Below are 21,506 nucleotides of genomic sequence, written 5' to 3'. Positions count from 1 at the left end.
GCATGTTTACCTCTCCGTTGCAAAAACAGTATATGATTGCAACAAAGAAACCCTAAAAGAGAGAGCAAACTTATTTAAGGTACACTGTACAAAAAAAGGCAATTAGCACTCACTAATATGACATTTAAACTGTGTAATTTGACATTTTCGTTGATATTTTCCCTCATCAGTTATCCATGCCATATTCTCAATCTTAATTAGGATCTTATATACCATTAGTAACCAAACCATAAAAAACAGACAGTCTGCAACTGCTGTATGGTGATAATATTAAACCTTAAGGGCAGATTCTAGACAGGTCAGTCAGATTTCTTAAACATGGAAAGACATTTAGGGCTCCCACAGTAATATAGTAACATTTCCAGAATATCTACCTCATTTAATTTTTTTTTTACCTGGAAGGAGTTGAAAAGCATCTCATAGTGCATTTGTATCAACCATGGTATTCCAGAAACCTCTGTATATGGCATGGCATGAAATATGATGTAGTGGACGCCGAACAATGGCATCAGCACCAGTGTAGACTTCAAGAGTTTTCTGCAACAGAACATTTCGCAGTCAAAAGTTTACTTTACAAAAATAAGTAACCCTAAAAAACAACAAAACCAGATAAAGTTAAAAAAGCTCAAGTCTTACTGTATTTGTAAGTAAAGCTGCTGAAAAGTTTGCTTATTTGATGGCACGTCTCAAAATACATTTTATACAAAACATGAAGAAATTGAGCATATTTTTTATGAAACTGCGTAAATTCTCAGTCATCCAGATCATGGCTACCACAAAACAGGCTTCAATTGGAGGAAACCAGACATATGTTATGAGCTATGGTCATAACCAAATGAACCAGATTTCAGAAACTAACATTAACTTCCTCCACAGTATGCCAGCCTTAGAGGTAGGATGAGGAGGTCCATTTGGTCCTAATGGTCAAATTAGAAATTGCTCCTTTGCATAGGAAAGAGTGACCTGAGGTAATAATTATAATTAAATTTTATTGATCTCGCATTGGAGAAATTTACCAGAGTAGAGGCTATGGGGATTAAACCGGATACTTGCAACATTCTCAGAGCACAAGTGCACTGCTCTAGCCCACTAGGCCAACACTCCCCTAGTGTGATTTCAGTGATTCTGGGTGCTTAGGAGGTTTTCCCACTGGAAGGACATCCTAACACCAATCTAAATTACGTTGGAGGAACTGTATATCTCCTCTGTGCTGGGAATGCCTTTGGATCCTAGGAAATTTATTTGGGTGAAGCCAACACGCTAAAATCTTTTGGTCTGTTTATAAAGTTGGTTTCTAAGTGTTTCATGTTGCCAGAATTTTCCTCTCACTAGGTCTTTGTCCCTACCCTAGGTAAAGTTGTACTAGTAACCTTTAATTTCTAAGTATACTCCAAAATACGCTGGATTGTTTTCAGGTAAGCTGGATTGTTTTGCTGTACCATTGGCTTAGGTGTTTCCCACTTCCCATAAGGGATACATTGAAGGGATAGATATATTAATATAAAACATATTTGAAATATTCAATTAGTATAACTATTCCAAGAAGTTAACATGATAAGGCAATTAGTTCTCCAGGTTTGAAACAGGACCGAATTGCTGTCCTTCCCTTTCATTTTATGCTGCTTTTATTTGTCTTTATATGTTTGAACAACCTCGCTTCACCATAATTATCTGAGCTGCTTCAGCCTTAATGCCCACCTTAATAAATTAGGTCTTCTGCTGCTGACCTTCCCTAAAACTAGGCTAAAGCTCAGAGGTGACAGAACATTTGCTTTATTAGCTCCTACATTATGGAATAAGTTACCCTTAAGTGTCTGACAGGCCTCCTCTTTTCTTGTTTCAAAATCTTTTTTTGAAAACACATTTCTATTCCTTGCATCCAAACACTGTTATCTAGTTATGTATGAAACTATTCCTGTTGTGAACCTGGTTAATGTGTCTATTTTGAATCTTATGTATCTATTCTTAACTTATTCTTGTTTTTTATCTAGAGCACTTTGGTTACCCCTGAGCATTTTCAAATGTGCTATAGAAATAAAGTTTATTATTTGATTGATTGAACCTCATATAATATGCAATATTTGCAATAACAAACACTGAAAAAATAGCATTAAAACAGTACTGTTGAACACGTTTGCTACCATTTAAGGTGCGATAAATGACTTGTGTGAAAATCTGTTTTTCTCTTGCAAAATAATTACAGTACTTGATGTTTGCAAGCAAGTCATGATGAATCCACTGGGAGAAACAACCCAGAACATTTAACGAATTCACAAGCATGTTTTCTTCAACTTCTCTGTACCGGTACTGTTGTCTGGTGTCACACCTCCCAGCATTTGTTTCACGCAGCTTTGTTGCCAAGACTCTGATGATGTTCAAAAATAATATAAAATTAATCTGAGGAGAAAATAGAAGACAATGATATGAATAGGTGTAACTGGAAGCATAAGAAGCTCATTTTCATTCAACAGCTATAAAGCCACAGGTGCAGTGAAGTAGTGTAATTTCCTGCACACAATTGGGATAAGGTTCAATCTGCAAGTGTGCACTCACCACCACAGTCACCAGGATAGGCACTTGGTATATCCATTTTAAATTGCCCGCACTTAAGTCCCAACACCTATGCAAGTAAACAACAAAATGAGAGGGTAAGGGTTCAGGAATAGAGGGGTAAGTAGATTCAAAACACTGCTGCTCCACTCGAGTGTCTTCAATGATCTCTGACATTGTTTCATGATGTTACAAAAAGGAAAGTGAAATTTGATAGGGCATTTCATGTCTCCTCATCTCAACATTTATAACACTCCTAAACAAGAGTGTCAAAGAAATCTAATTAAATTTAACAAAGCACTCGTATTAGAGCTCTGACTTTAATCCCTGACTAATTCATTCACCCTGTGGTTCAGGTACATCCATTCAACGCTTGTCTTTGTCATTCAAAGGTCTAAGGAAATTGCTAAAGTGTCCTTTCAGGAAATTAGTCTCATTAAATATTTTATTTATTAATTCAGTATTGGCTTAATGGTGGTGTGTCAGGACTGATTTAAAGGTATGATGCTATTTCTGCTCTGTTTTGTAATGCTCCAGGGCAATGCTCCAGTTAATAAATGTCATGCTTGGGTGTCTTTTCTGCCTGAAAGGACACTGAAGGTAAGCAGAGATGATCGTTGGGACTTTCACCAACTTTGGGACCCCAACAAAGTGAAACTAGCTGATCTAGCTCCACTTTGCAGGTGCTGAACACAGCATCTGATAGTCCACATGATTTCCAATGCAGACACTTATTTTACTGAATATGGTGGCTTTTATAGAAAGGGTTAGATATATTATGTTAATGGTGCATTGTGACTTTCTGCACCATCTCAATTTCTATTGTAACATAGTACACCAGTTTGCCCTATTTTTCTGGAGTGAAGAAAAGTAGTGCTGCCTGGAACGGACATGCAAAACTGACAGAGTAGCCTATAGCTGGGCTCTTCTGAACGAGCACTTCTGGCTGTGATCTGAGGATTTTTGTAGGGAAATTGTTGTGAACAACAAGCATCTCAATTTGCTGGAGGAACTATGGGGCCTGATTTCCAGACAGAGGAGGATATTAAAGGGAGATGCTATTTCCATGCATTTCAGTGCATCTAATATGAAAAAGGTGCCAAATTAAAGATGGTCGGCAAGTAGGGCTCAGCAGGTAAGAGTAGGTCCTTGTCTCAAAAGCAACCTTAGATATCAATATTAACTGTTAATGAAGAAAAACCAGAAATGAGTATAATCAAAATAAGAGATCAGTTGTAAAGGCTATTCATGTACAATATCAACTCCACCAGAATCCAGCTCAGCTCAAATCCTGTACTCAAAAGTTACAAAGACATTCACACTATTATATGTAATGAAAACAGCATGAGTATATATATATATATATATATATATATATATATATATATATATATATATATATATATATATATATATATATATATATATATATATATATTATATATATATATATATATATATATATATATATATATATATATATATATATATATATATATATATATATATATATATATATATATATATATATGCTTGAGTAAGAAGATATTTTAAATTTCTCCAATGTGAGATCAATAAAGTTCAGTTATGTAAAGCCTGTTACACATAAAGCAGGTTCTTTAAAACCTGTTTGGTATTTGGGAAATCTATCTCTAATTTTAAAATATTCGTTAAGGGTCTTAAAAACTACTGAACTCTCATAGTAATAATATTCTTCACTAATAGAATGTAGACATCATGTTTTAAAGACAACTCAAAATAGGCTAAAGGGGGTGTGGGCTGAGGATATTTACAATAAAATGGGACCTAGTTGGAACAATAAAAAAGTGTACAACATAAAACTTGCAAAAAAAACATGAATGCAATTCTTTCTAAACAAGTTTGTTTGTTTGTTTGTTTCAAAGATCTGCTTGTCTCTTCATGTGAGCGATCATGTACATCATATGCTTTCACTGCAAAGGTCTTTTAGCTAGGAGTTATTCTGAGGTTTGCTGTAGTTCCTAATTAACCTAACTTAAACATCTCCTCCAACTGAACATGTTCTTTATGCCACTAACCTGGTTAGCTTTTTGATCTTTTCTAAATAGCTATTGATGTCTAAAACATCTCAGAAAAGAAATATTACAAAACCTAAATATTGAATATTGTACTCGTACTCGTACTATTGAATATTGTTTAAAACATATCAAGGACTGCTTCTTAGTGAGCTATATTGCAAAAGTATTAAAAAATTGTATAATGGACTTTGACAAAGCGAATGATGCTTTCACAGATCAGAAACCAGGCCTTAGAATATCAGAGCATAATACAGTATATTCCAGGTTTGAGGCATCCAATGTCATGATCCTGACTCTGATAGCTGACCTAATTGCTCATTTCACTCACCTGCCTAACTCTGTCTGGTTACCAATTATCACTAATCTCATCCACCTGCTCCTGCTGCTTTATATACAGCTCAGCCCAGCTTTCAAGGCCAGATCATTGTTTCTGAGTCTTGACTTGAATATTGTGTTGCTGAGTTTGACTGCTGAGTTCTCGTTCTCAGAGGCCAGTGGTGAAAGAGGGTTTTTTAGTTAGGTTTTTTTGTCGTAGTGTTCCTGATCATGTCTGGTCACTTATCCATTGAGCGTGCCCTGTTCCTGTTCTTGGTTCAGTTGGGGGAGCACATTTTAAAGTAATGTAGTTTTCCTGATATCCTAGCTTTTTCTGCCTCTCAACTACTGAGCTTGCCTGTTGCCTGACTCCTGGAACCCTGGACCTGCCTATTCCTGGATCTTTGAGCCTTCCTGTTCTGAACTGTTTCCCTGACCTGGCTCAGATTCCTGCCTGTTCACTGGGTCTGCTGCCTCTGGTTTATTTTGCACGGTGAAGCAGCTTATATAGGGATATGTTGAGGCTCATTTTATGAAGCAAAAAAAAAAAGAAATTATTTTAATTTTTGGACAATGACAAACAACAAAAATAATAATAAATAAAGTTATGAAATAATATTTCAATAACTCATGGAAATGTGACAAACATCATAAGCATCATCTGCTTCAAGGAAAAAAGGACTTTTATAATTTGACAAGAATAACAGCAACATAAATTATGTATATCACTTACTCTGTGTCGGCAAGCGTGGCTCTCACAGTGGCCCAGATGGTCACAAATACAGCTGGGACTCCTAGAAAATTAATCAAAAGCAAATCAAAACTGCTTCCATGTAATCATATTATGAAAATCATCAAAATCCAGCAGTTTCCTGTCCTGTATGAGTAGAAATTGGATAAAACAGCATCCACATTGTATGCGCTGTGCTTATGTAATCTATACGCACAGTGTGTACAATGCAGGAACTGTAATACCCAAGCTTTTGCTTTTTCATAAATCAATATCTTTAAGGCATTTAGTATTGCCTCCCACAGCTTTTTACTCCTTTCCCAATAAAGAGGGGCAAAATAACACACCTGTTTATCTTTACTGTTTAACATCAGTAATGTTGTTTATGCTGCATTTTATCCAAAACATACTGCAAACATTTGCACCCAGTCCTATATAGTCTTCTACACCAAAAAAAAAAATACATGCAATCAGGGGTCTTTAAAGGTTCCCTAATACATAAACAAAGTCCAACTAAGTGTAATTTAATCCAATTGTTCTCTAAGGACATCTAATGTTTGTTAGAAAACATTTTCTATATAAAACTATTATGAAACACAGGTCAGGAATAACAATGAGCAATCCATTACAACAGCATTATGAAAACACAGCCATTATTAAAAGGAACACAAATTAGAAGCCCTGTTTGCAACTTGACACTATTGCTCTTGGGGACAAGATGCTCTGGTCAGATGGGATTAAACTTATAAAGTATAACACTATCACTACATTGAGCCAAGCTGATGGCAGGAATAATGAATGTCAGAGTTTGACAGAGCTACAAATTGTGGAATACAAGTTTTTATTCTGCAAAAGACCTAAGAGTGAAGGGTAGGTTCAGCTTCCAGCAACAGATAAGGCTAAACATACAAGCAGATTTACAATGGAATGGATTCCTTTTTAAAGGGAAAATTAATACAAATGCATACCAGAGTTTTCCCATTTTTATTGGTTAAACATTTCACATGTGCACTTTATAATTTAGTACATACTACTCTGTAATGAAAATCTTTTTACAAGAAACTCTAGTGCAATATAAAAGTAAGAGAACTTACCCCACCCTATCAGTGTAAATCCCCAAAGATACTTTTTGTCAGAGAAAAATGTCATAAATATGAGACTGTGCAGGTAGAGACCCTCCACAAGGATCCAGTAGTAATTGGTCGCCAGAAAGTACATAAACAAGGTCACCACCACCTTGCAGGTAATCTATAAAATAATAGCAGACAAAGCAGAGCACATTAATCATTGTTCATGATGGTAAAATCATCATGTTCTCATGTCCTGCTTTGTTATTAAGTTTAATGATTCTGAAAAACTTAATATCTGCCAAGACTTTAATAAAACTCATGAGTCTGAGACTGATATATAACCTAAAAAGATAGTGAAATTGACAGAGCAAACATATTTAAACAACCATATAAAAACAGAATCTAACAGGAGTCTATCCTAGAAACAAACGCAGAATAAGTTGCAAAATTACTGAATTTGAACTGGAATAAAACACAGAGTCAGATCAAGTACAATGAATAAAATAATTTTCAGAATGAACTTTATTTGCTGCTACGTTATTAATGATTTAGATCGCTCTGGGCTTTTTGTCAATTCCATAATTATAAAGAAATGTAACAGATAGAAGAATGGATTATCTTTACTCATTTCCTTGTATTCTTTAGTCTTATACAACTTGCTCTATGCATCATTTAGATCTTATCTGACTAATATTTGATGGGGCCTACTTTCATCAACAGCACTCAGTCATGTACTTTGATCCAGACAAGGATTTATTTTTCTTCAGATTAACGTTCAAACACGTTGACTATTCTTCCAACATGTGGTACTTGTAAAAGTATTTAAAATTCCTATTTCTGTACCTTGTTTATGCAACAGTAAAACAAAACAAAACAAAAAATCTGCTTAATTTGGTCATTAAAACTAAGATTTAATTAACTAGAAAATTGCAGAGTGGACTTTTATACATGCATATCTCATCCAGCCTGTGGTTTGCTAAATTAGTCATTCTAGTAATCCATCATTACTCTGATAATTTCACTATTCACTCGTCCCAAAGGCAGTCTCTCTGCTTCTTTTCTATAGCAACCCTTGTTTCTAATGTTTTAAATAGATGATTTTCTGTGGACAGATTTTTGTCTTGAAAAATAATTTGTGATGGTAATGTTCATACTGCAACTGCAAAGACTTTCGTTTCCATTCTCTTCTAACAAATATGACATTTTCATTTTATACAGTCCTCCAAACTATTTTATTATTAATATTCAGGCAAATACTAAATCATCCACTTAGAATTTAATTTGTAAGTGGATAATAAGGTTTGGATTTTTTTTAATTACAACCTTGTTATTATCAGGTAAGTATCACCTAATATGAAAAATTCAGTCTTTTTTACAGAGAGAACAGGCCTGTATGAGATGCCACATACTGATATCTTAAGTCATAAGAAAGAACACAATGACTAAAGCTTTGTTTTAGGCATTTGTGCATACATATGCACACCTGCATGAATGCAAAACACTGAGGTTGATTGAATTGTAACAGCTTGTGAGACTGATTGATTATAAACCTTAATAAAATGTAGCATTCCACATCCCAGACCTTTCTGCTAACCTTGCCAACAATGCTATAGCTTTAACCTTTTCATGATAAATTTCAAAACCCGTTTTTCTTGTAGTTTGGATCTTTGATTAATAAATTAACATATCACAAAGATCGGTTTCTGTTTTACCTTGGATAATATTCGCAATTAATTTCAACTTAACATGAATGAAGCTTTGAATGGATGAATACAGCAGACCGAAACATCTACATTAAAAACTACGTTGAAGCCTCTGTATTAGTTGATTTAGTTAAACAGAAGAAAGTTGTGACTTGTAAGAATATACTACGCAAATGTTTGCATATTAAAGCAACCATGAAAAGTAAACAGTCAATTCCCATTTTGTAGCTTTACTCTGAAAGGGGAAGCCAAGTGTTGGCTTAGCTAAAACTTGGCAGGGTGATAGGCAGTCCAGTCAATTTTCTCTGGTACTGGAAAAGCTGGTTAGTTTTAGCATATGTATTACTTCCACCAAGGAAGTAAAATCAAAACACTCATGCACACTGATAATCAAATTATCTGGGTAGCTGAACAGGAGCTGATTATATATGAAGTGGAATACTTTCGACAGCACATGTAACATGAAAACAGTTTCTATGTTTAGGTTCAACTTACAAAATGTGTTTTGCTGGCAGGTGGGGCTTCAGTGATGGACTTGAGATCCTCCACTGGGACTCCTTCCATGTTCTCTAAAGCAGATCCAGAGTAGAGAACTATATCTTTCACGAATATACTTATAGCTCGTAGCATGTAGGACACAAATAAGTGCATGTGGATGTAGTTTCTAGTGCAGTGCAGCCGCCTGGGGATGACAAAAAGCATCAAAAGACTGATTTACTGAAAGAACATTTTCTTTAAACAGTTAACGTTTTAACAGATACAACCCAAGGCATACAAACTATGTTCATCCTAAAGAGAGCATATTATTTCTGAGATGTGTACTGTACTGTATAACGCAGTCTGCAGTTTCAGGAAAAACTGTTAATTTGAATGCTGAAATAAAATTTTAGTTGGTGTGGAATATCCTTAACATTCTCTGTGGTTTAACCTTTGGTGCCACAATCCACTGGGCTCAATTTGCTGGGTCAATAGACTTAAAGGTTAAGCTATCGCATTAAAAAAGGTAAAGAAAATATTTACTGAAGGTTTTTGCTGCCAAACATTTTAAGGCTTCGCATCTACCTGAGACAAAAATGAACCCCCTGTATCCACAATCAGCTCTGTCCACAAATTCTTTCACTAAATCTCATTAATGAGTTGACAAGGTGCCCTTAGAGAACTATTGATTTAAGAAAAACCATCCAGCAAACATATCCCAGGTGAAAAGAAAAAAAAACTGAATGCAAGTGCTAATGTAAAATATCCCTTTGCTCCCTCTGGAAAATGTTTATGAGCTCTCCTTTCTTAAAGCTGATGTGCTGAAGGGGAGACATGGCTGTAGCACTTTGGAGCCCAGTGCCAGAATGTCAGATGGGCCCCAGGGATAACTTATTAAACTCATTTGGCACATATATTTCCTGGTGCCAGTTGGAAACATTCCTAAAACCTTTCTGAGTGACTGCCTGTACTGTAAGTTACGTCGGTGGAAACATTAGTAAACAGCACATTCACATTGATTCTTGATACTCCCTGTGCCCCAAAAAATAAGCAAATACTGACCAATCTGCTCTGCGTGAAACAAAATGATCCAAATTCAACCCTGTTAAAGGACTATATCCATTCAAGAAGTCAGCTTTTGGGTAAAAAGACTAAGATCAGCTAAATACCTCCAAAAAATTATTGACCTTATATATGTATATATATGTATGTATGTATATATATATATATATATATATATTAGTGCTGTCAAAATTATCGCGTTATTAACGCGTTAACGCGAGGCCATTTTAACGGCGATAATTTTTTTAACGTGAGATTAACGCTATGTGGTTTTATGGTACAATTTTTCCAAGTACATCCCGCTGCAGCCTGCGGGAAGGCGGGGCTATTTTCCCCCAGTCTATGCATTTCTCATAGGCTTCTAGAGCGGAGCTCCTCAAGGGAAAAAGACGCTCATACACTGGGTGACGCTAGTGCCTTTTCTTTAAGCCCCACCACCAACAAACAAGTTGAGTGTCTGGTAACTAGTAGCAACCTGAAATACGCTGAGAAAACTGATTACTGAGGTGAAATGGAATCTCGTAGCAGCACTCTTGCCGTCTGTGTACGCAACAGGTCAGTATCGCGTGTGTGTGTGTGTGGGTGGGTGTGTCTGTGTGTGGGTGAGTGGGTGTGTGTGTGTTCTCATTTTTGTTAAGAGGCTGAAAAGTAACTTTCTAGAGAGCATAGACTACCTTCATCTAGTGATGTCGGTCTATTGATTTTGATGTATTGATTGAAAATTGTTCATTATTACCTTGGTTAATTAACATCTAATGTTAACTCTACTGCATTTTATAGCGGTAGGGTAAAATGCTTGTCTTTGTTCAAAAGACTGTATTAACTGTAAAGACTGTCTTTTACATCAGCCTGTTTTCAGGGCCTTTTTTTTGGCTACATATTTGTTATTTTTTGCTACATGCCTCCCCATCTTCTTGCCATATGTTTCTATGGCATAAATCAGTATCTGTGACCTGTTTTCATTTTAAAAAAAGAACATTGGCACAAACCTAGCCTGTATGTATTTTTTTGTATGTCATCGAGAGTATTTAAATGATTTTCAATCAGGAAAAAAATGTGCGATTAAAATGCGATTAATCGCGAGTTAACTCAGGCATTGATGCGATTAATCGCGATTAAAAAATTTAATCGATTGACAGCACTAATATATATATATATATATATATATATATATATATATATATATACATATATATATATATATATAGATAGATAGATAGATAGATAGATAGATATATGTTTATATATCTATATCTCTCTATATATATATCGATATATAGATATAATATATATATATATATATATATATATATGTTTATATATCTATATCTCTCTATATATATATCGATATATAGATATAATAACATATATATATATATATATATATATATATATATATATATATATATATATATATATATATATATATAATTTTATTATTGTATTATTTATATATATCCTTTTTTTTTAACCAAGGTTATTAGATTTATTTAATATTTATTATTTATTGAATAAATTATATGCATAGCTTTGTTATGAAATCAAGCTCCTTCAATTAAATTTATACAACTAACTGCCAGTGAGTCCCAGCTGGGTGTAGTTCAAAATATCATTACAACATAAGAGGTTAAGGCAACCTAACAGTATCCTACTAATACTGGGCTCTCTGGGCCTGGTGACTTTATACAAAAATCAAAACTCAAGAAGATTCAGTCAAAAATCAAACATACAGAGGAAGTGGCTCTAACGAGCCGACAATTTAACAAATTGTTAAAACTCCAGGCAAAGATAAACCAACCCTGTGGATGGCATCAAACTAACACTGAAAATCACTCTTCTTATATCATCTCTATGGTTAAACATGGTCATGGTGACATCCTGTTGTTGGGATCTTTAGTAGGGAAAGGGGTGATGTTTACTGCTGTAAAGAATATGCATAGAGCTAAATACAAGGCAATAGTGGAATAATATGCTATAAACCACAACAAACTTGAGTTTCGGGCGGGTGGTCATTTTTCAGGAGGACAGCCACCAAACGTATTCGTCCACGGACACGTTTGAATGGCAAAAAAAAAAAAAAAAAAAAAAAAAATCTATATATATGTTTGTTAGAAAACCCAGGTCAAAGTGGAGAAAAAATGTAATTGAGAATCAGGGGCAAAACGTTATAAGAGTTACTCCCTGTCCAATCTCACACAGCTTATGCTATTTTGCAAACAAGAATTGGCAAAAAAAAAAATGCCATTGTTTATTTGTGTCTATATTTAAAATAGCAGCCAAAGACAGCCATACAAAGTAATTATTCAAATGAGCTTTTAATTCATCATTGCTTTAAAAATTATGAGCCAATTTATGTTATTTCTTAAAAAAAGAAAAAAAAAAAATCAAATCCACACAGGGTTAGGGTTTTAAATGTTAAAAGGGTGTGAATAATCTTTTAAGTTTTTCAGTTAACAAACAGCTTTTCCAGGTGTAAGATTTTATTCAAATGTCTTATTCCTATATCATAATGATTTCTTTTTGTATGGTTCACATACAAAACCATAACATCAATAAACCAAAACCGCCATAATAAAACTGGATCTAAATGTCAGGCGATGAGGATGCATTACTGCAAGCCTTGAGGCAGTCAGTTCTACAAAGGTAATCATATCACATTCTTTTAAAAGTCAAAGTAAAAGTCAAAGGTGATGTTTAATTCAGTTTTCATGCTTAATGCTGTCATTATGATGGGAAATGTGGAGTATTAAGAGATCTATATACAGCTCTGCTTTAACATCACTATGGCATTCATGTGCTCTTTGTGTGACTATAAAAACATCCCCTCACTATTATGAAACATCAAGTCTTTCAGTTGATCCAGGCATAGCTTCTCGCCTGGTGTAAAAGTCTGTCCCTTGGGAACATCTTAGGTTAAAGGGATAAAAGGAAGTAACAGAGTAGACTCACCGAAAATATCCCAAGATGACAACAGCTACCATAAGTGATCCAAAAGAGATGGAGTACCCAACAGTATAAATGACGAACAAACGGTGGAAGAGATCCTGTTAAAGATGAATAACATGTTAGTTTCAACACTAAACAGGTCAAATGAGATATATACATTTGTTCCTATTTTAAGTGTTGATTTATTGCAGCATTTGACCCAAAACCCTCATGTTGTAGTAAAAACATAAAAAAAATGTTCTTTTTTTTAGAATCTTGCTACAGTGTATGGTAATCAAAATAAGAAGGTGGAGTACCTTTGCAAGTCCTAAATTTGAGTCATGCATCAAAAATTATTAAAACACTTACAATTAGGTTAAATTAGGTGTCTTTAAATCTAAATGTAAATATTCCCAACACTGATAAGGCAAATCAAATTTTATATTTGAGTTGAATAACAACAAAATAAATTAAACAGAAATATTACTTGGAATTTTGTGTTATTTTGATTTATAAAACAGAAATTACATTTTGAATTTGAATACCATAAAGTACCTGACTAAAAATACCTGAGTGTCAATTTTTTTTTAACCTTAAAGGAATAGTACACCCAAAACATGATTAGCCTTCATTTTCTACTCACCCCCATGCTGAACAACACTCTGGAGTACTTTTTTGATATCTCAAATGCATCTGGAGATCTGGGAGGCTTCTTGCTGTCTGCTGACATTCAAATAATGGAGGTGCCCAGCGCCCGAGGCAGAAAGGTCCATAAAAGTCCACAAAAAACCAGCGCATTCAGCTCGGCAAAGAACTCATGCTCTTCCTCAACACTGAAGTCCTCAGACATTTTTCTTTCGTTGTTTCTTTCTTTGCACAGGTAAACAGCACATTTCTTCTTTTACGCTTGCATTATTGGCAGAGCAGACGCTGAATGCGCACTTTCATCTGGTTTGGTCTGCCGACTTCCGTAGCGTCGTGAGCGCGCATGTGCGCGCTTTCAGGAAATCCCATACACTACTGTTTATGCTCTAAAAACATTCTAAATGACTTCGTTTCGAGTAAATTCTGGATGCTACCCACTCAGGACACTTGGAATACATTGGACGAGCAGTATGGAGGAATATTGACACGTTTTTTGTGGACTTTTATGGACCTTTCTGTCTCGGTCACCATAGACCTCCATTATTTGAATGTCAGCAGACAGCAAGAAGCCTCCCAGATCTCCAGATGCATTTGAAATATCAAAAAAGTACTCCAGAGTGTTGTTCAGCATGGGGGTGAGTAGAAAATGAAGGCTAATCATGTTTTGGGTGTACTATTCCTTTAATACAACATAAGCAATGCTCTAACACACCATAAACTGATAAAAATTCACTAAATTGCAAAAAGTAGTCTCTTACCTGCCTCGACTCTAATGTAATTTTATTTATATCCTATTCTTAAACACAACAGCTCAATATAATGTTAACTGCACCTTTAAGAGCTTTCAAGTATTCAGGAAAGGCTGTGCACAATGAGCAAGGAGGATTCTTATGGGGTCTTTTAACCATGTTTTCACAAGAGCCTTTGTGAGGCTGTAGACTGATGCTGAGGTACTTAGAGCTTAGAGCTTTGACAGTGTTTATAGAAAGAGTTTGCATGCATAGGTTTTATGGGAATGCATATTGATTTTATGGAAGTGTTTGGAACAATTACAATTTTTCGATTGGTGAATTCAATACTTTTGGCCATATACAGTACTGTATGTGCCATTGCATAAGAATCAACCCAATTACAAAGCATAAAGCAACCATTCAAAAACACAAGTACTTTATTGGGGAACAAAGAAGCATAGATATATACTAAGTATTGCATAAAACTATATAAAAATCACAGCCAAAACATAACTACAATTTTACAGATTTATATTTATGTCAATTTTGTATTATTTATATACTCTTTTATATATAGTTTGCCACAAAGTCATTTCCATGTACTAAGAGTAGCATATTAACTGTTTGTATCACTATGATAAAAGTTTCTACTCCAAACTTACATTTATTTATTTCCTGTACAAGAAAAATCTCAAGTCTTAGGAAGTGAATAATAGCCATGGAAGCGGAAGCTTGGCAATAAAAAGCCCCAATATACCAACCCTCTGAGAAACTCTCTTTACATCAACAAGCTCAGAAGCCAATGAACATCTAGTAAACTATACTGCTGTTATCATTTAGTATCATGTTCTTGTACCAGGAAAAACAGTTGTGGTAACAGTGTGTGGTATGGCAGCTTTTTAGTGCATGCTTCACTCTGTGGATATCTATTCCTGATTAATTTCTGGGAGCACTCCTTAGGGAAAATATCGACCCCTGCAGTCATTAAGGGGACAGTTGTATGGTGCTGCTTAGAGACAAGCATGGATGAGATAGCTTAGCACACCTTCATGCCAACTGAAATGCATTTTAGGTTTAGAGGTTTGAAGTCTGTAATATAAAGGAATACTGAGTAGAAACACAGCTTATATTGGGGATTGCAACTGCTATCAAACATCTCCAATAAAGATTCAGCAGCATCTATGGCAAAATAAGGCCAATGAATAAGATTTAAAAAAGCTTTAAGCCAAATAGATTTTATTGGATCTTAACTGCTCCAGCTTTAAATTATAACATGAGGAGCTGCAGAATATTTCCATACATATTTTAAAATCTTTCTATTATACACTTTATAACACAAATAATATTCACTTCAAAGAAAATATACAATTATCTCAATATAGCCCTAATTTTGCAATAACTTCTTACCTACAACCATTAAGTAGGAAAAAGGTGAAAAAATGAAATGATAACATCTCAACCCTTTTCCCGTTTTCAATCAATAACAAAGTGAAATAAAAAGCCCAACTAGAGCTGGTAATGCATTGGTGGATTTACTTTACTAATATATTATTTTAGTCCAGCTCCAGTGAAAGAAGATTAGTAATGACATAACAAAAACAACATTTTCAAGATATAGTCAAAATCTCCACGGCCAAGGCGGGATCAATAAGGCTTTTAAATTTAAATCCCAACTACAAAATTCTGGAGATCATACTAAACCCATTGTTTTTTCAGTCATTTTAAGAACATGCTTTTAAAAGTTGTATTCAATAAAAAAAAAAATATTAGTATGAAGCAGATAAAAATTTAGAAGCTTCTCAGCGGTTTATAGACAATACAAAACACAAGCTGAGAGTGAAGAAACAAAAACTCAAGCGCAAAAAGAAAAGATATCAAACACCTCAAGGTTACCTGGGATGTAATAAAACCATTACCAGTCATTTCAAGCAACCATCACAAATACATATTTAGCCCTAAGACAAACAATTCTCAAGAACGCTCTAAAGGGGATTTGAAACTATGAGTAAAGCCATGTAAAAAAATGAAGCATTGAGTTACATTTTTTAATTAACATCTTTTCGACCAGTTTAAGTCAAGTATCATGTCCAAATAAAAAAGTAACAGAAGAGGCTCACCTTTTCATTGGTGTAGTTGTTAATATAAAGGAATTTTGCACATTCACTATAATTGGCCCATGTTTTGTTGACTGAGACTAGCTCCCACGTTCCATTGCTGTCACACCGACGGTATGCAAGTCCTAAATACCAGAAAGACAAGAAAAGCAAAAAAACATCAGTGTTTAATTACAGATTGAGGCTGTAAAATTAACTCAGTCCCACAGATGAAAAATTGAAAATTTCAGTATATAAATCCAAAAAGATGTAAATAAGGAGCAAAACATAGTATGTGGTAGAATTTGACCTTTTTATTTTGTTTAGGGCAGTGACTGGGCAAAATAAAACCAAGAAAAAAAAATATGCTTAACATTTAATGAAAACAGGAGGTCCTACAACAACCTGTGTTTTCTGTTTTTTGGCTTGTTAGACATACTATCTTATAGTATATTAATTTGACCAATATTAATAAATTAATAAAATTTAAAATAAACTATATAATTTACCTTCCCAATGTTTTATGAATGTTTCATAGTAAAACAAATAGCCAGAAACATTTAGCTAGTTTTCCTTCTTGCGGTTAAAGATAGCCTATTGGTTAGGTACTGATTTACAGATGGCAAGACATAATTAGAAATTATCTACTCCAGTATACAGAGAGTGGAGTAATTAAAAATTCGGACATTTAATGGAATTCAAGTGAACCCTAAAAGCAGGCTCCATGTTATTAAAATCAATCCCTTCAAAAACCCTGAAGCCTTTCTTACAGCCCACAGCATATTCTCAGTCAGAAAGAGATGCCATGAATCTATTTTAAAAAGGATGAGCTAGGAGAAAAGCTTTGCTCTTTCAAAACCAAAATAAAAGACACTAAGACAAGAGAGAGAAAAAAAATAACTTTGCTTTTTTGAAATATTTCAAAAACAGAACAGGACATTTTTTATGTACAGTGGTTACAGAAAGTATTCGGATCCCTTACATTTTTCCCTTTTTGCTTCTTGAAGCCATTTGCTAAAATAAAAAAAAGTTCATTTTATTTCTCATTAATCTGCACTCAACACTCCATCTTGACAGAAAAAACAGAAATGTAGACATTTTTACAAATATAATGAAAAAGAAAAAACTGAAATAACGAATGGTCATAAGTATTCACACCCTTCTTCTTCTTTTGTAATCTTTGATGGGGATTGGAAAACAATTTAAAAGTGCATTACCACCACCTACTCTTTCAGACCCTTCTTTGTGACAATTATTTTTAACTCACATGCCGTCCATTCCTTCTAAACCTCCTTAAGAGGGTTCTGCTTCTTTATTGGAGTCCAGCTGTGTTTAATTAAATTGATTGGTATTGATTAGGAAAGGTAAACACCTGTCTATATAAGACCTTACAGCAGTTTCAGAGCAAACGAGAATCATGAGGTCGAAGGAACTACCCAAAGAGCTCAGAGACAGAATTGTGTTAAGGCACAGATATGGCCAAGATCAAAAAGAATTTCTGCAGCACTCAAGGTGGATCATTGAAAATGAAGTAAATCGATTATCTGGGCTCATTCCTTGAAACTGACGTTTTCTGCCTTGAATCAGCATACTAGCTACACATCCTCCATCCATCCATTTTCTGTCATGCTTATTCCAAGCGGGGTTGCGAGGGGTGCAGGTGCCTATGCCAGCTGTCTACGGGCGAGAGGCATGATACACCCTGGACAGGTTGCCAGTCCATCGCAGGGCAACACAGAGACACCCAAAAATTCACACACACACTCCCACCTAAGGACAATTTAGAGAAGCCAATTAATTTAACAGTCATGTTTTTGGACTGAGGGAGGAAGCTGGAGTACCCGGAGAGAACCCATGCATGCTCAAGGAGTATATGCAAACTCCATGCAGAAAGAGCCCTGGCCGGGAATAAAACCCAGAACCTTCTTGCTCCACTGCCCACTGCCACACTGAACAGCCAGTATCACACATCCTCCTTCAATTTAATTTAAAAGAACAAATGCAGTCTTATTCCAGAATCTGTAAAAAATATATAAAAAGAAAAAAAAATGGCTCCTGTAACTGTGTGCTTTATTTTAAGCTTTGCATTTGTATAGCTATAAGGCATTAAGAGTTAAATCAAGTTGGTCAATGTAGAATCAGATTAGGATGTGAAATGTGTAATTTATATATATATTTTTAAAAGAGCTTCCGAGTAATGATTCTATCAAATTAAACCCTTTACTATCACTAAATACAGTCTTACCTTTATGGTTAAAGTCATAAATATAGTCTGGACACAATGTGGATACAAAGCTTCCAGGAGGCCCTTCTGGCCAGCACACAATGCCATCCCACTCTGGTGAACAAAAGCCATCTGCAGAGACAAAAAGAAAATCAAGTTTTTAAAACGAGACCTCAAAGAGAATCTAGTACTCAGAGCAGTTGCATAGCTGTTTGTTTTAAGGGTCATTTCCTTGATCTTTGTGTTTATGTGAATTAGCTCTAAGAAGTAACTGTGTAATTTTGCGGTGAGTCTTACAGTAAATAAGACCTTTCCTGTGCAAACAAAAAAGATAGGGTCATTCAGTGAAAACACACATACTAACAGTACTCTCCATTTGTTTCAACATAATTACAACTTAAAATGGTATTCACGGTATGCTGACTTGCCATTTAAATCCAGCGTGTTTGTTAAAGAGTCAATTGTTTGTTGCTCCCAGTTTCCATAAGTGCTTTATTGTTTCAAAATAATTCAGGTTTTTTGTTGTATGGAAATCGTTTCCGCATGGATCTCATAGGACTGTCAGCCAAACTTTCTGCATTATAGCACTCTAAGTGAGCCATTGTGAATAAGTTAAATTATTATCTGAAAAGGGTTACTTCTAGGTCTATTTATCCAACTATTAATATATAGTCTGATACATAGAAAATCTGTGGATCCCAGGATATAGTAGTGGGAGCAGCATTCTTTTCTCAACAAAGTCATGGCAAAATTCCCTCTCAAGCCTTGGCAGTTATGCTGTATTATTGAAAACATCTGACCACTCTGACCACTAATAAGTAGCTGTACATAAAACTTAAATGATCCCGTCTTTGCAGCAGATCCATTATTTTCTCATTCTCTTGAGTAAGTTGCAAAGAAGCATGTGACGCTAGGGTAACTTGCATTACTTTTTTTTGTCAATGAGAGCATGAAATTAAAGGGTAGACTTAGTGGAGCTGACTGATTCCTGCAGTCTCTGGTGGGAGATCAAAATAAAAAAAGTGTTCAGTTTCAAAATCATGCTAACCCCACATCCTGGGAGTAAAAGTAGAAAAGCCGCTCTCCTTTGCCGTAGGTTTTATTACCATAAAGACCACCTACTTAAAGGCCTAAATTAAACACTAAACACACACAAGCGTGCAATTTCCCGTAAATTTCTTCACCACGAGTTAAATATAAACGTGACCATGAGGGAGCTTGGGTATTAGTGATGTCACTGGGGGTTTTAGAAAGTTTTCTTTCCCCCCACTACTCATTTGATCCCAAGCTGCAGATGTAAAAACACATTTTGCATATTCTCCTCATACATGCAGCTTTTTATAATGAGCTGCCGTGTTGTTCTACACCCAAAACCACGAGCTTCAGGGCTGAGCTATTTTCACACTGGCAAGGTCTGGGGATTTGAACCCACATCCCTTCACTGTCATCTCCAGACAAACCTCACCACTCCCCCTCAAGGAAAACATTGTCTCAGCAATGTAAAGATGGCTTTTGTCTATTTAAAGAATCTAAATCAAGTAAAAATCCTAACAAAACATTACAAAAAGTATGTAAAAGAGAAAATTAAAGTGCAATGTACATGAACGACTCCACTGAGCCATTAGTATCTTTTAAAACCTTTTCAGACATTTATATATTGCTCCCAAAAACTGTGATTTCAGAGGAACTGGAGAACAAGGTTTGAGAGGACTTAACACAAAAGGGCAGCTGCCACCCCACACCAATCGCAGCATGAGAGCCATCTGAGCACAGATGCTGAGAGCATCCGGACATGGTGGTCGAACATCCCATGCTGCACAGCGACAGCAGCTAGCCAACCCCCAACAAAAGAGCAAAGCTATATCCCTCATCACCACCATACAACTCCCAGCCAACCTCTCCATGCTAGAAACCAGCCCCTCCTAACAAGCAGGCAAACAAAATTCAAGAGATAGGACCTTAAAACTAGAGGGTCCTAGAAGAGCCAAAACAGCAGCTAAGCCATGATCAACCCCTGAGACCCCCAAGACCTACCCCACCCCCCCGCAGAGAACAGTAGTGTGGAAATACCCGGTTTAATGGAGCAGGCAAGGGAAAGCCTACATGAATAGGGAGTAAAAGACTAGGGAGCAGATGTTTTCCCAGGGAGCCAGCACCCCAACTGACCCAAATATGCACCCAGGGGAGAAAGGCACAGGTCCAACCCTCCATGTGCAATGGCTGGGAGCACTATGTTCAAGCCGGGGCCCAGGACCAAGGAGAGGCACCAGGCTTCAAGAGCAGACCAAATCCAAAACTGGGCCCCCAAATCCTACACCAGCTCTTGTGCCAGCTCCCAATGAGATAGAGATCATCATACCTCAATGGCCCAAATACTCAAAAAGACGACAGGCACAGGTCCGAAATCCAGGTGGTAATCCGGCCCAGGAAATTGACCCCCACTCCCATCAATTAGACTTTGATGATGGTGATTTCCATCCATATGGAATCACTGTCACTATAGTTCCCCATATAGGTGACATATTGTACTGTGTTTTCATCTACATTGAGTGTTTTGAATTTGTTTGCATGTAGGTGACACACTTCACTTTTAATTTCATTTGACTTTTCATCATATTCACCATATGGCTTGTAGAACACTAAGAATGGTCTTGGGTTTTCTTTCAACTCTTCCATTAAGGTCTGGATGTGGAAAGGTAAGTGTTATCAGACTGAGATTCTAACATTTCAACTAAGGATCTTTTTGGCTAAATGTCGATGTCTCCTTTAGCTGCATACATACAATCCCAATGAAACTTTAACATTTGTAGTGATATCATGACTTAACCTGAAAAAAAAATCAAGGGGTATAAATTATTTTGCAAGGCATTTAATTGTACTTAATAAAAGCTTTAGAGCCAAAAAACAATGATGACCTCTATAGG

At 35.6% G+C, this 21,506-nt stretch overlaps 1 protein-coding gene across 1 annotated transcript in view; it reads right to left on the bottom strand.

Moving 5' to 3' along the window:
• Window positions 1–21,506, bottom strand: part of pth1r (parathyroid hormone 1 receptor) — a 79,749-nt gene that overhangs the window by 2,648 nt on the left and 55,595 nt on the right. Inside the window, exons 3-12 of the mRNA XM_038301590.1 lie at window positions 18,604–18,714; window positions 16,383–16,504; window positions 12,914–13,008; window positions 8,921–9,107; window positions 6,747–6,900; window positions 5,656–5,716; window positions 2,554–2,620; window positions 2,303–2,397; window positions 396–537; window positions 11–52 (exon numbers count right to left, since the gene is read on the bottom strand). Coding sequence (XP_038157518.1) covers window positions 11–52; window positions 396–537; window positions 2,303–2,397; window positions 2,554–2,620; window positions 5,656–5,716; window positions 6,747–6,900; window positions 8,921–9,107; window positions 12,914–13,008; window positions 16,383–16,504; window positions 18,604–18,714 — 1,076 coding nt within the window. The remainder of the gene's footprint in view (window positions 1–10; window positions 53–395; window positions 538–2,302; window positions 2,398–2,553; window positions 2,621–5,655; window positions 5,717–6,746; window positions 6,901–8,920; window positions 9,108–12,913; window positions 13,009–16,382; window positions 16,505–18,603; window positions 18,715–21,506) is intronic.

The sequence above is a fragment of the Cyprinodon tularosa genome, unplaced genomic scaffold (genome assembly GCF_016077235.1).
Source record: "Cyprinodon tularosa strain WSP-4 unplaced genomic scaffold, ASM1607723v1 ctg47, whole genome shotgun sequence".
In the NCBI taxonomy this organism is placed as follows: domain Eukaryota; kingdom Metazoa; phylum Chordata; class Actinopteri; order Cyprinodontiformes; family Cyprinodontidae; genus Cyprinodon; species Cyprinodon tularosa.
Note: the sequence above shows the minus strand (reverse complement) of the source record. Positions and strands in the feature narration are given on the sequence as shown.